Source organism: Epargyreus clarus, unplaced genomic scaffold (genome assembly GCF_041222505.1).
Source record: "Epargyreus clarus isolate Ecla_fem2 unplaced genomic scaffold, WU_Ecla_fem_2.2 ptg000014l, whole genome shotgun sequence".
Lineage (NCBI taxonomy): Eukaryota > Metazoa > Arthropoda > Insecta > Lepidoptera > Hesperiidae > Epargyreus > Epargyreus clarus.
This window is the reverse complement of record NW_027332222.1, coordinates 2,054,148-2,069,320: the sequence shown is the minus strand read 5'-3', so window position 1 is coordinate 2,069,320 and position 15,173 is coordinate 2,054,148. Positions and strand designations below refer to the sequence as shown.

The window sequence follows — 15,173 nt, the reverse complement described above, 5'->3', positions numbered from 1 at the left end:
AAGTAGGGTTATGTTGTAGCTAATCGGTTTTAATTAGGATTCCTGACCTGTCTAAGGTTAGTCACTATCTATTGGCTCCATACAGTGACTTAAAGTAAATTGAATTTTTAGTTTGATAAATATGGTAATATTTATGCTAAGCAGTTGATATATAAAACTTGTACAGAGTAAATTCATCCGCGGAAATCAGTGAACTTAAAATTACTTTGAAGCACAGTCCCAGAAAAATAAATACAACTCCAGTTACTACACTTCAAAAACAAATTACATATTAATCCCAAGCAAAATAACGTTAGAAACTGGAACTCGAACCGTCGTTTCAGCAGTATTTTCTCATAAAGTTGGAAGCTATGCATAGAGTAGCAAAAATCGTACAATTTAAAACGTCAACGTTCCGCTCATATTAAAATACGAGAGCTAAAAATATGACCACGCATTTGCAAGTCTGGAAATAGTTTAAATTCTAATATAGAAAGTGCTTACTTCAGAAGGTCTGTTTTTGTCGATGTAAAAGAAAAAGGACGTTGAGTTTAGGTAAGGTTGACAAGTGTCGGACCTTTTTGCCACAGTTTGTGATAGACAGACGTAACGAGCATATTTGCCTTTCTAATATACCGTAGAATGGCAACGTATTTCAAATTTAGAATCAACTTTTTGCTTTTCTGTTTGAAGTAATAATATGTGGTCAACTTTGTACAAAAAATATAAAATTTGGAAATTCGTCAAGATTTTTGCACTTTTAAAACACTTTTTTTTATAATGTTAAGATCTGTACTGATTCTAACGAACTGTTCCTGCTTCCGAAGTGAGTAGAAAAGAAACAAAACTGAATAGTTTATTAGAAAAAATGGCTATGGAATCAAAACAATTTTTATACAACAAACTGATATTTTTGTCGGAAAATCAGATGCATAAACAAGTAATTAATTTAAAAAATCAAAAACCCGACTGCACCAAAAAGGCTGAAGTAAAATTTCCAAAAGCAGTGAAATAGGCATTTCATTATTTTTATCCAGAAAGCCAAATACGAAGTTTCATAGTAGGTGTCTGCTTCAAAAACAAAAGATGTTCAAACAATATTATCCTATTTTATCCTCGTAGTGTTCATTTACGCTAATAAAGAACCTATGTGTAAAATTCCAGCACGCTTAAGTTCAGCGGTTTCCCTTTTGCGTTGATCTCTGGCACAGCAACTCACTCATTTAGTCAGACAGTCATCTCGATGTGTATATACGAGTATATATGTACTAGCTGACCCGGCAAACGTTGTGTTGCCATATAAATAAAAAAATGTTAAGGATGAACAACCCTTATCACTTAGGTGTAAAAAAAAATAGTTAGTGGCCGATTTTCAGACCTACTGAATATGTATATAAAAATTGGTGAAAATCGGTGAAGCCGTTTCGGAGGAGTACGGTAACTAACATGAGAATTTTATATATAAGATATATTATATAATGTGTAATCTCCTCTTAATTTCCTTTATTTTGACACCCTACTCGATAGGTTTGGTTAACTTTTTTAAAACGTGTTACTATTTCGCGAAAAAAATCACTATTTACGGTCTATAAAATATATAACTTCAGTAAATCAAAGTTTCGGTCATTATTTTACCTCGTTAGAGGTAGCATTTCATTATTTTTATCCAACAAGCCTGATACAAAATATTTTCATAGCGTTTGCTTCAAAAAAGACGATTGTTGAAATTAATTTTTAACCCTTATTTTACCCTCTACGGGGTTGATTTTTCGGAGGGGGATAAATAAGTGCGTCCTTGTTCCTATCCAGAAAGCCAAATACAAAATTTTATAGTAGTTGCTTCAAAATTAAAGGATTTCAAAAAAACTGTTTCCCCAATTTTACCCTCTTAAGGGTAGAATTTCCAAAAGGCCTTTCTTAGTACTTATTCAAGCTATATAGAGAACCTGTGTGCAAAATTTCAGAACTGTAAGGTCCTTGGTTTAGGCTGTACTTTGATTTCTGAAAAATGAAAAAGTCATTTAGTTAGTCAGTCAGTCAATCACCTTACTGTTTTATATATGTACAAATATGTTTTCATAATCTCCGTTTAATTTCCTTTCATTTGATACCTTACTCGATAGGTTCGGTTAACTTTTTTTTTTAAATGTGTTACTATTTCGCGCCAAAAATCCGCCATTTTGATTTTTTTTTACTAACACCTATCTAAGGACACTCGGGTCATTGAGACAAATATAATGACACCTTAATTGTTGAAATTTATCCAGCCGTTTGTTAGATCGGATCAAATAAAGAAAGACAAACAAACAAGATACGCGCGAAAAACATAACCCTTCCTTGGCAGTCGGGTAAAAAGTCACATCTATATACTAATATAGAAAGTGCTTACTTCAGAAGGTCTGTTTTTGTCGATGTAAAAGAAAAAGGACGTTGAGATTAGGTAAGGTTGACAAGTGTCGGACCTTTTTGCCACAGTTTGTGATAGACAGACGTAACGAGCATATTTGCCTTTCTAATATACCGTAGAATGGCAACGTATTTCAAATTTAGAATCAACTTTTTGCTTTTCTGTTTGAAGTAATAATATGTGGTCAACTTTGTACAAAAAATATAAAATTTGGAAATTCGTCAAGATTTTTGCACTTTTAAAACACTTTTTTTTATAATGTTAAGATCTGTACTGATTCTAACGAACTGTTCCTGCTTCCGAAGTGAGTAGAAAAGTAACAAAACTGAATAGTTTATTAGAAAAAATGGCTATGGAATCAAAACAATTTTTATACAACAAACTGATATTTTTGTCGGAAAATCAGATGCATAAAAAAGTCACATCTATATACTATTTTGGAATAACTCGGTCGTCACAAAAACTCTGAACTGGTACAAAATACTTTATTGGATGAATGATGACAAAATGCTTCGGTCGTCTCGTAACTTAAGGGCAGATATTCTACCGCATACGAGTGGTTTTTTTCATTTTTCTCTCTCTGTTCAGGCAGTACTGCTTTGGAACGCTCTGCCCGTGCATATTAGGAAAGCACCAAGTAAAACAATGTTTAAAAAACTTGTCCGAGAGCATTTTCTAAACACCGCTGCAATATCGTAATCATCTGTATTGTTTAGTTTATATAATATGTATGTATTTGTATATATTTTGATATATATCTGAACTATATATATCTATGTATATATAATTAACACCTGCCGCCATTCTCTCCTTCCACCCAGGGTTGACTGGCAGAGAATGCCATCAGGCATTAAGTTTGCCCTATTGTATCTTTTTATTTTTATAGAGGTGCAATAAATAAATAAATAAATGATCACATGGATTAAATAATATAATGAGAAGTTATAAGGATACTTAGTTATAAGTACGAGGATATCCTACGCAGACTTGTTTTGTCAATACAGAAACCTGAAAGACTATTTATTGAAACTCACACATCTCTATGCCCTAGAAATCTGCACTCACGTAAGTAATTTCTAAACAAAATAGGTAATACAACAATCTACTGTTCAGCCGACATAAGGCGTACTGATGACTTGGCTTGAAAAGTGGGGCGCTGCCAAACGGCTTTTGTTTCACAGTTTCAGCTCTTTGCGACGAAATGAGATCCGGATGAAAATGATTCTCAGTCACACTTTGAATTTTTATATTTTTATTTATATAAATGATAATAACGGGTGTTTTGTGAGATGTGTGATTAATTACTAACGTATCATCTCAACTCATGACTTGCTTGCGAACTAACTATAATAAATCACAAAAATGACTTTTGGTACCAAAATATTGTGGACTTTTCCTCATTTTCAGTACTTTTAAAAGGAGCATAAATATAAGTTATCATTACTTATCATTACATCTATTCCAATTACATTTACGCCCATTCATTTATTTTGCGTTTCATACATTGCGTGCTTTGTTCAAGGTCGAACGACTAACTTAATTTTTAGCGTTTGTGCACATATTGCGTTGCATTACTTTGATTGTATATTTACGATTGAAACACATGTGTCAAACCCATAATGCAACATTGAAATATGACGCAAGTTACTTCTAAGCTTAGCATCGTTGTTGCTGTTAAAGTTATAATGTAACATTAAGATGTAGCGCGACCTAGATCTAAGTTCAGTCGTAACTTAGCGCTGTAATGTTACAACTTGTATGCACACGCGTGCATCGCAACAGCATTTATCTCATTTCTTATGCATGGCGCTGAAGATTTATGTTATTGCAATGAAATTAGTTCAAGCGGAGTTGTAAATTACACTGTAACATGTTTATTTTAAAGTTACATGTACTGAATATGTTAAACGTTAAAACGTAGCTAAATTAGCATTTCATATTTAAAACAAGTTTTTTAAAAATGCTTTGATTATCGTATTTTAATTTCAACAACAACTTTACAAATTTCAATGAGGCAAGACATTGAATTATTAATATTAAAAATTCGACTTTTTTTTCTATTTTCTCTCTCTCTCTATTTTATCAGTAAACTCACTGAGCTTAAATTCATGATTTCGCTAAAATTCTGTAGCTATTTGAGTGGATTGAGTGGACAAAATCACTTAGTGTGACCTAGATCTAAGTTTATCATCATATCTGACGCTATAATGTTACAACTGCAACTTGTTATGCACGCGCGTGCATCGTAACTAAGACATTAATCTTGTTCTTTATTAACTTCACTGGATCGTGCTATTGTACTGGAATGTAAAGTATTAGTTTATCTAACTGAAAAAAATATTTTACGAAACAGTTTACTACAAGGTATGAGATATACTTTTCCACGGGATCTAAATATATTAAACTTTAGTAAATTCTTGTATTTTTTATTTTTATATGAACGTTATGTGAAGTTAATGTCATATAAGACTTGCTAAAAATTAAAAAAAAAGAACTTATTGCAGCAAAAATTGCCAAATAATAATATTTGAGATTTCGCTCCAATTGAAATGTTAAAAAATATATTTGACGCTAACGACTTCAAAGTAAGGAAATTAGTATACTAAAAAAGTAATTAACGTAATCAAAATGTAAATAACCTAGTTAAGCTTTAGAAATAAGCCTTTAATACACAATATATATTGTGCTAAGCTGGAAGTAGCGTTACTTTCCTTTCAGCGCACGTACGCTTGTAATCGACAATCGATATAGGCTTTGGCCAGCCAACGCTAACAAAACGAGTGTAATTGCCTGATCTTTACTTCAATAACATTTATGGAACGTGGAATAACGGATGGTATTGCGTATCGATGTCATTGTTCTAGTAAGTTAGAACGAGTTTTCAACTAATTAGTAGAATCAATGAACCTAAATGTGTTAGGAATACAATTACAGACATTGTTTTACCCGACTGTGGAGGGTAATGTTTTTCAAGATATATGTATGTATGTATGTATGTCTCTAGTATGTTATTATCTAGTTCTTTTAGTATATACAGCTCGTTCCCCGTACACGATAAGCCATTTTATAGCACTATGCTATGAAATAAGTTTGCTATATCCATTACATTGTGAAAAAGGATTATGGTAAATATGAATGTAAAAAATAAAATATTTTAAAAGTACAACTCACCTGAACTGTCCGCTCCCAGTCCGTATATTCATTGACTATGGTAAAGAAAATTTCGCTCAAGTGATATGTGTAAGCGTTTCGAACGTAAGTCCTGTAACAAATATAGATTATTACATTTGAGTGTAACATTCAAATCATAATAAGGACCGCAACTATTAAGTACAAATAAGCAAAGAGATGGTGCCATAACAAAATCACGAAAAGTTTTACCGACTTTACTCGCAGAATACTAATAAAACATTTATTTAATGTCATCGAAATAAAATCAAAATAAAATAAAATATTACAAATAAAATATTACGTTATTGAACAAAATCAACTATTCATTAAAATTACTTAATCTAAATATCTTGAGCACATAGCAGCAATCAGTCGAGTCCTATCAAAATATTCGCATAGCCGTGTGTCCAACGGCAAAGCAAACATCAATTTGCTGTACAAACACCCTCACCTTATTATTCTGTCCCGGCGTTCGCCTTCGAAACCGTTTTGTATGTCCTGAGCTGAGAACTTCCAAAGGGCTTCGCTCGTTACAACTCCAAACAGCAGATCATATTTGTTTTGCCCGCCTCTTATCCCAAAAATCCTATCACCGCTTCTCTTGTCTGCCTTGAAGTTGTTCACGCCTGACACACTAGTGAATCCTTGAAGATCGTTCGGTATGAAGAATGTTAGTAGCTCTTTCGCGTAGTCCGTTTTCACAACTACGCCATCCACTGACGGGCCGAAGGCAGTTAAGTAGCTCGGAGTACTGATTTCAGCTGACATGAGCTCTAAGAGAGGAACTTCTCGAAGACAATCGACAATTAGTTCGTGGTCTTTGACGATGTCTTCGGGAAGAGTGCAATTCGATTGTTTTGCTAGTTGGACGGAATAACTCACTGGGTCTTCTACCAATGCCCACGAACTCAATGCTGATCCCGATAGAAGAATCGCACGGTGGAAGAGCCCTGAAAAATATCTGACTTGTTATTGCTTTCAAAAACACTATTAATTAAGGTTAGTAATATCAAATTTTGTTACAATTCCTTTTATTTTCAAGACCTAGTAAAAGGTCACCAATTACTCAATATAAACAAAGTCTAGCCTTAAAGCCTTTGTTCCGAAATGAACATTACAATACCTATTCTTATTAGAAAATATTACCTTCGTTAAATGGACCGTTACAACCTTACTTAATGAAAATGGCTAAATGATTAATGAATTTGTATATTAATGACGTACAATGGATTTACCTTTACAGAATAATAAAAAGGGAATTAGGTAATTAACTAAAAAACCTAAGTCAAGCTCGGTATTTACTTTAATTAAACGAAAGAATCGTCGTCGTTATTATACGAATAACATATTATTTGTTCATTTTATTAAAGACTAGCTGACCTGGCAAACTTTGTACCGCCTAAATCTATATCAAATATATTTCATATAAAATATAGCCTACGTTACTCGTGGATAATGTAGTTTTCGAATGGTGAAATAATTTTAAAAATCGGTCCAGTAGTTTTTGAGCCTATTCATTACAATCAAACAAACAAACAAAGCTTTCCTCTTTATAATATTAGTATAGAAATCACTTTAAGATATCTTCTAATAGGTTCTAATGTGTTTAAAGAGCAAATCATAAATTATATCTGATACCAACTTATATATCGTTGCCTGAGTTTAATCTATCATCCCAATTAATGTAATTAGTATGTAATTGTATTGACATTCAAAAAGTGTAAGTAAAGTAAAGAACCTATTTTGAATTAAAAAAATCGATTGATTGATTGATTGATAGTTAACAATAAAAAAGTATTCAGGGTCTGAAGTAATTTCTCGATTTATAAGGACAACAGTGGCGAGAAAACTTTATTTTATTAAGTTATGATTTTGATATAATCTGTTTTTGCATGATAATAAGCAGTAATACTCTAATGCTATTTATATCAATTATACCTCATTCCCCAGATCTAGGTCTGAAACTTTCACACACGTATTAATTAATTACTCCATTGCAATCAATCGCAATAAAAGAAAATATCGTAAGGAAACATTAATGCTAGAGACTTTTGCGAAATATTTTCAAAAGCAATATTTGCAAAAGTGTATGTGGGTTTAATCTTCTGGAAAATATGGTAGAAGATATAGTAAGAAAGGCAAAGCACCTTTATCACACAAGAAAGATAAAATATTCATGCCTCGTAATCACACAGTTTGATGATGATACTTACCCGGCATGACGGTAGGGGAGATCATTAGAAAGTTGATACACGCAGCGCCAGAGCCATGGCCCAGCATTGTGACGTTACCAGCGTCACCACCGAAGAGAGCAATATTCTGCTGCACCCAGTGCAATGCAGCTATCTGGTCCATTAGTCCGTAGTTCGCTACTCGCGCCTTCATATGAGGTATTGGGTTAGCGTTGAGGAAACCTGCAAATAAAAGACACTTTGTAAAACTAGTAAATACGCATTATGAAAATCATTATCTTAAGTGGATACAGCAGACCATGGACATCTGTCTTTAATCTCAGGTAAGAATCCTACCCAAGGTCGGCTACAGATACGTTGCTACATACTTTGAATAAGTACGTGTGTCTCATTGATATCGTTTCTGCAGATTATGTGAAAGACTAAATAGACTCTTTTTATATCTAGTGAATACATGTTATTTTTTTTAATTTTCGTATGATTTTAAAAAAATGTTTTTAAAAATCAGATTTTACTTTTTAATTCCATAGCAAATACATTAGAACGTCCAAACTGTTCCATCTATAAATTTATAAACTGTAAAATCCCAAATTATTTCCCTCGTCGTTAACTTTAATCTTGAGTATCTGACACTCATTCGCGATACGCCCAATAAATTTAATTTTAATTCAATTCCCGCGCCATTACTTCCGATAATCCTTTCTATCTGCTTCCTTTAACCGTTTTGGCAGCACGTCCGGTTTCCGGAGCCTTGTAAACTATTTCTGCGTCTATTGGGCTATGTTCTGCTGCAACCCAGTTGGAAATAAGCCCAAATCTATTTATACGTTCAACTTAATGGCAGCTACAAATCTTATAAGGATCTTAAACTGCTTTCGGGGATATAGTAAATTTTTAAAGTTAATGATCGAAACTCCGCTATTATCCGCTTCGTGAAGTCACGTACCAGATGAAATTGATTAAAACGAATGATAACGTTGATCGTGACATAAAACGTTCTAGATACGATACGATAGATTTTATTTATATTTTCAGGGGTTTGTACTATATTGTCGTAAATGGGAAAGGACTGGATGAATAGTATTGCTATTCGAATAGATAGTAGCCATTTTTATTGTCAACTGTAGTTTTAGTGCAATGAATGTTGAAGAGCTCTGATGAAAAGAACATTAGAATTAGAGTGATTCAAAAGGGTGGTAGGAGATGTTTTTACGTTTGACATCATCATCATCATCATCATCAACCCATTACTGTCCCACTGCTGGGCACGGATCTCCTCTCATAATAAGAAGGATTAGGCCATAGTCCACCGCGCTGGCCAAGTGCGTATTGGTAGACTTCACATATCTTTGAGATTTTTTTTTTTTTTTTTGGTTTGACATCAATACGTCATTATATGTATGTCAGTACTTCTTGCGGGAAACGCTAATATGAATTACCCTTATACTTGATTCCTATGATATACACGGGAAGTTTCACAAATAGTACGATAAATTTTATTTATATTTTCAGGGTTTTGTACCCAAAGAGTGAAAACAGAACCGTGTAGGATTACTAAGCCTCTGCTCTTTGTCTTACAGTCTGTCCATCTGTCTGTCTGTCGCAAGGCTGTGTCAAACTTTAATAAGTACAGAGTATGTATTGCTGTGGCCACTTTAACAACAAATACTACAAATTACTACAAAAACAAGTTCGACTCGCATTTATCCAATTATTTGTACCTACAAGGATTCGAAATTTAGTAGAGAAAAAATAAATACCAACCAGATTATATATAATGTACATTCTCTTATACTTATAATTTCGGCCGGAAATCAATCTGAGGATCCTTTGAATGGAGACCATTAACTTTGTGGACCCTAGTTATTTACAAGTTCATTGGGTATGACAGAATATTAGATAAGCTTTTGGAGTTAAACGCTGATATTGGATTTGATTTTAGTGTTCCACTAAATAAGTATATTGCGAAAGATGATTTGAAGAAAACAAATTAATATATATCTAGATTATTCTTAAATAAGTTAAGTTATAAATAAAGTCGAAGTTTAATCATTTATTAATAATATGATCTGGCCGGGAATCGAATGCTGAACTATCTGGTTATTATTAAAAAAATGGTGATGGAAAGTTCAATTATATAATTATTATACTAAATATTTTTTTCATGACTTCATTCGTATAATACAAAATATATTTCTGCAGTGGGAACAATTAATAAACCATGACCTAAAAAGTGGCGAAACTTCATTAAAACTTTCAACCCTTTTTATATTGTAAGATAAATGTACAAGCTCTGCGAATTCTAATTTGTCGCATGGTTGTTAGTTGTATGGAGCTTTAGAATCGACCATGTGGATGCCACCACGTAGGCGCCCTTTTGTCTAAGTCAATACAACATAATTCCATCCACGCCAATCCAATTCCACATCAGCTCTCGATAGCTTCATCACTCACTTTGCTTAATTAAACATTTCTTGTCGCTCTTTTCAATGGCGGCTTAATTTGAAACGTGTACGTTGGAAAGGCAACCGTATCTCCACATGTTTTCGTTCTTTCTCCATTGTTTGTGGAATGTAGAGTAAATTTTGATGAATTCATTCCAGCTCTCGTATTTCGCTGAAATATTCGTTGGGATTTATGCTCTTTTGAGGGGTAGAGCGTAACCTGATTACGTATAGAAATATCTTGACACTCGTTATTATTCAGTGTTATAAATGTCACAATAGGTGCGACTGTATTAAACAGCAGAAGGTCAAGTGAAATGCTTAACAATTTACATTCTGTGTTTTAAATAAATGATCTACAGACCTATTTGTTTGTGCTTGGTGTAAGGTAAATGATTAGGTAATTTCAATATTTTTTTTGTTTTATTAAGGGTTTTTTAATGTAATTAGCAAGAGCGAATAGATTAACAAATGTTAAATGCAAATTTGTCATGCAACTCGGTCTCTGAACTGAATGGATCCCATGTTTGAATCCCAGTCTTTAATTTTTCTAATATATTATGTGCGCTTTGAAACTAAAGTAGGTATGACAACGATAAAGGAAAACACCGTGAGGAAATCTTAACGCCCGAGAATTAAAAAAATAGTTTATAAATATGTTTAAAAAGTTATGTGTTAAGTCTGCTATTTCGCGGTGGATAACGTATGACCTAAACCTATACCTATATAATATATACTTAGCATAAGAAAAATTGCAGTAAACGAACAAAACATCCGAAAGGAATATAAAACAAGCGGATACACAACTCAAAGAGATATAGCACACGATCCGCCATAACTAAAGAAAATAACAAGAACGAATGAGGTTAAGTCAACACAAGAGAAACAATGAACATAGGGAAGCGAAGATATGAGCAGTAAGAATAAGTTGCGTAAACAATGTATTATAGAATTCCCCTGTCTATGATTAATGTGAATAAAACAATATTGTGATTGAAAATAGTTAGTTTTTCATCTGGAGAAAACACACAAGTTTTATAAGTATCTTGTAGAGTTCCGTTACAAAAGAATACAGAATCAATATTGTTTTATATGTATGTATTTGCGTCTGTCCTTCTTTGCATGTATCTTTGTGTTCTTCTATGTTTCTATCTATTTATCTATCATACTGTATGTTTGTTTGTTTACAGATTTGTTAATTGTTTATTTGTTTTTTCTTTACTCAAAGTACAAAACTTTGTGAAACTGACAAATATGTTAAAATGATACACTACAATTAAAACAGAAATATCTGGATACTTTTTGACTTACCAAGAATCCCTAACCGGTAATTGATGGTGATGACGACGAGTCCCGCGTAGCTAGCGAGCACGGCGCCGTCGTACACATTCCCGGAATTCCACTCGAAAGATTCCCCATGGATGAATATCACCACTGGATACTTCGCTTGCAATGTTGGGCCGACTGGAACAAATATATTTTTATGGTCAATAAATCTGTAGCCAAGAAAAGTTCAACATTTTTTTAATATCGTAGGAGTAACAAAATGGTTTTAAGTCGACCTTCTGCTGAATATTGTTGCTCATGAATATTTGTTTTCATCCATCCAGCAAAGTATACCAGTCCAGTGCTGGACAGATAAAAAAAATAGTCACCTTGCTTAACTGCATGTCGATGACTTTGGTAGATTGACAGTGACATTAAATTTAATCCCTCACGCCCTATGTCGCATACGGTATGTGGAGTAGACGGTTGTCGGTAGTCTTGCAATGTGACGCCAGAGCCCATCTACTGGATTTAATCCCTTAATCACCTTTGTGATAATGTTATTGATATTAGATACCGTCACATTATGGTTAGAATATCTACTTCTCAGTCCAAGTATTGGATTGGATGATTACTTTCAAGAGGTTTTCTAATAATTTGGAACATGTCGTTTGATTTGTATATCTGCTGAAACAACTGTACTACTGTACGCTAAAATCGCACTGCATCTCAGTTCGGGGCACAAAAGTTATACAAGTAAGTAACTCAAGCTACGAGCTGTATCTGAAACGTACGAAAGCTTTAGAGTATGTATCTTATACATTTGTTGTCTACTGTCTACAACTTTATTCAGAGACAAACGGCAGAACTTATCTATTCTAAGTGAATTCAAGTGTTTAGATAAAACTTTGCTGCGAAGCTTTATTGCTAGACGTTCACCTTTGCTTAGGATTGAATCAGATGCACGTTTTATGGTAATAATTTGGGACAAGACTTGTTTATGTTGACAGTTTGTGATTTATTTACTCCAAGATAACATTTATAAGATTTTTCTTTATGTTCTAAAGATAAGCCAGGATATTTTTTATGCCTATAAACTGCAGAATAATGGAAGATAAATTTATATTACTGCTATCTAACGTAAAATCGTTTCTAAATCAGTGCATGAATAGTGATTTACAATATTACAATACGTAACTTCATATATTTCATTGAACATTTTAATGAATTTCCATCGAAATATGAACAATTTAATTTTCACCTACAATTATCGCTCATCTATTATCAGCCTTATGCTATCTGCTGTTTCGCATGACAGATTCTTAGGAGCAAAATATCTTTGGACGGTTTCCAACTGAATGAAACGTATTTTACTTATTTCAATAGGAATACGTCCGTTCTGTGTTGCAAAATATTGAAGCTGATATTTTTGGCATTAATATTAGAGACAGAGATGATTTCCTTTGTCATTGGACTTAACGACTTCCTTGGCGGGATTTTATCTGAATTTTCGAAATTCGCTAACGAAGATGAACTGAGTATAAAATTTGTATTAATTTAACTACTGTACGGGTATCTAAAATTTATCGCCTAAAGTTTGAAAATTGTATCTTTACCAATTCTTATTGTTTACTTTGTGACGCGTTTCACGGAAGGTCCCAAGTAGAAGAAATATTCCCAGCGTATAGAAGATTTTTTTATAAAAGATGAGAAAGTATGATAAGGAAACGAATAATCAAGAAGATTTTAATAGATTTTAAAACTGAAAAAGTAATTCTAGTTTTTTTATGCGAAAAGTTTTTGATATGATGTATATAAAAATACGTATAAATTTTGAACAAATGATTCTGAATATCAATTTACTAAAAGAACCTAAAGTAATAAAGGCACGATTTCATTATCCAGCTCTATTTGAATTTTCGAAACAAACAAAGCTTAAAAAGTCAAGAGCCATAAAAGGGGCATTGAAACTGTATTTTTTCATAAATGCAGAAATGGACGAAACAAAAACACTTTATCAAGTGAAGCATCGTTGAAAAGCACCTATTTTTTGTTTCAAGCACTTTTTCATGAAACAAAGAGGCTTACGGGCATGCAGTTCATCGCATGTCATGAGGTCATCGAAGACTAGCTCATAATGCATCTCCTTGATGCCAAGGAAGCGTCACTGGTGACCTCTATGCCTAGAGAATACGAATACAGTTCATAGGATAAACTGGAGAGGCAAGTAGAAAAAATAACGGGATTACTCAATTGGGTTGACTGTAGAAAACCCCAAACTTAATAACTAAGGATCACTTTGCGCCTATGAAACGGTTTGGACGGATTCGAAATTTAGTTGGATAGTTATGAAAGGATTTGCATACGTGACATACGCGTATTCACTCCGTGCTCCAACACTCAGTGAACGTGAACTCAGTGCTCCAAATCATGGGAATGGTTTACCAAAATGGCGACAAGTGAATAGTTCGAAGACAATACTGTATTTTTTTATAGTTCAAGTCTAAGCAATTCTAAGAAGCGCCCTTTATCGTATGGAATTCACAAGTCAATCACGCAATAACGTCAGGTACAATGCCAGGTTGCCATGATAACCATTTTATAGCGACCATCATGCTATGGCTCCGAGCGCCGGACACGTAATTTTTGCATCCATTATTTATATAACTTTCTTTTTCATTTCTTACTTCATAGCTAACTTTATTACCGTAAATGGAAACGGGCTGGATCAATAGCTATTCGAATAGAGAGTTGCCATTGTTATTGTCCGCTGTACCTTTAGTGCAATGAATGCTGAAGAGTTTTGATAAAACGAACTATAGAATTAGAGTGACTGATGAAAAGAACATTAGAATTAGGGTAGTAGGAGATCCGGGGCCGGATGGTATCCCAGGCCAGGCTTGGGTCTTGGTGCTGACAGTGCTGGGGGGGAGGCTGCAAAACCTGCTCACCGCCTGCTTCCGCTATGGACGATTTCCGTCGGTGTGGAGGCACGCGAGGTTGGTGTTGTTGCACAAGCGGGGCAAGCCTCGAGACTCCCCATCAGCGTACAGACCCATATGCTTGTTGGATGAGGCGGGCAAGCTATTCGAGAGGATCATTTCATCTCTAATTAGCCAGCACTTAGCGTGCCATGGCCCGGACCTCTCCAAAAACCAGTTCGGCTTCCGGCAGCGGCGTTCGACGGTGGACGCCATCCTCAGAGTAAGAACGCTCTCAGAGCAGGCCATATCCCAGGGTAGAGTAGTCTTGGCAGTAAGCCTTGACATTGTCAACGCTTTTAACTCTCTACCCTGGAGTGCGATCATGGAGGGCCTGTCTGTGCATCAAGTGCCTTCCTATTTACAGGAGGTTTTGAAGGCCTACTTGTCGGACAGGTGTATCCGTTTCCCAGGTCGCTATGGGAGCGTTCACGAGAGGAACGTCATGCGCGGGGTGCCGCAAGGATCGGTACTGGGCCCACTACTGTGGAATATTGCATATGACGCGGTGCTGAGAACGGTGCTCCCACCAGGAGTGAGCATCGTCTGTTACGCCGATGACACCCTCGTTCTCACCGAAGAGGTGTCTTTTACGAGAACGGTTCGGCTAGCAGAGCTCGGGGTAGCATGCGTCGTAGCAAAGATCCGCGGGTTGGGCCTACAGGTAGCGCCCCAGAAAACCGAGGCGATATGGTTCCACGGCCGTAGGCCGAGAGTTGAGCCAGTTGAGACC

The 15,173-nt window shown here is 34.7% G+C and overlaps 1 protein-coding gene across 1 annotated transcript in view; it reads right to left on the bottom strand.

Annotated features, from left to right (window-relative positions):
- LOC140747154 (neuroligin-4, X-linked) overlaps positions 1-15,173 on the bottom strand; it is a 114,012-nt gene that overhangs the window by 14,546 nt on the left and 84,293 nt on the right. Inside the window, exons 4-7 of the mRNA XM_073079429.1 lie at positions 11,505-11,657; positions 7,771-7,971; positions 6,009-6,507; positions 5,558-5,648 (exon numbers count right to left, since the gene is read on the bottom strand). Coding sequence (XP_072935530.1) covers positions 5,558-5,648; positions 6,009-6,507; positions 7,771-7,971; positions 11,505-11,657 — 944 coding nt within the window. The remainder of the gene's footprint in view (positions 1-5,557; positions 5,649-6,008; positions 6,508-7,770; positions 7,972-11,504; positions 11,658-15,173) is intronic.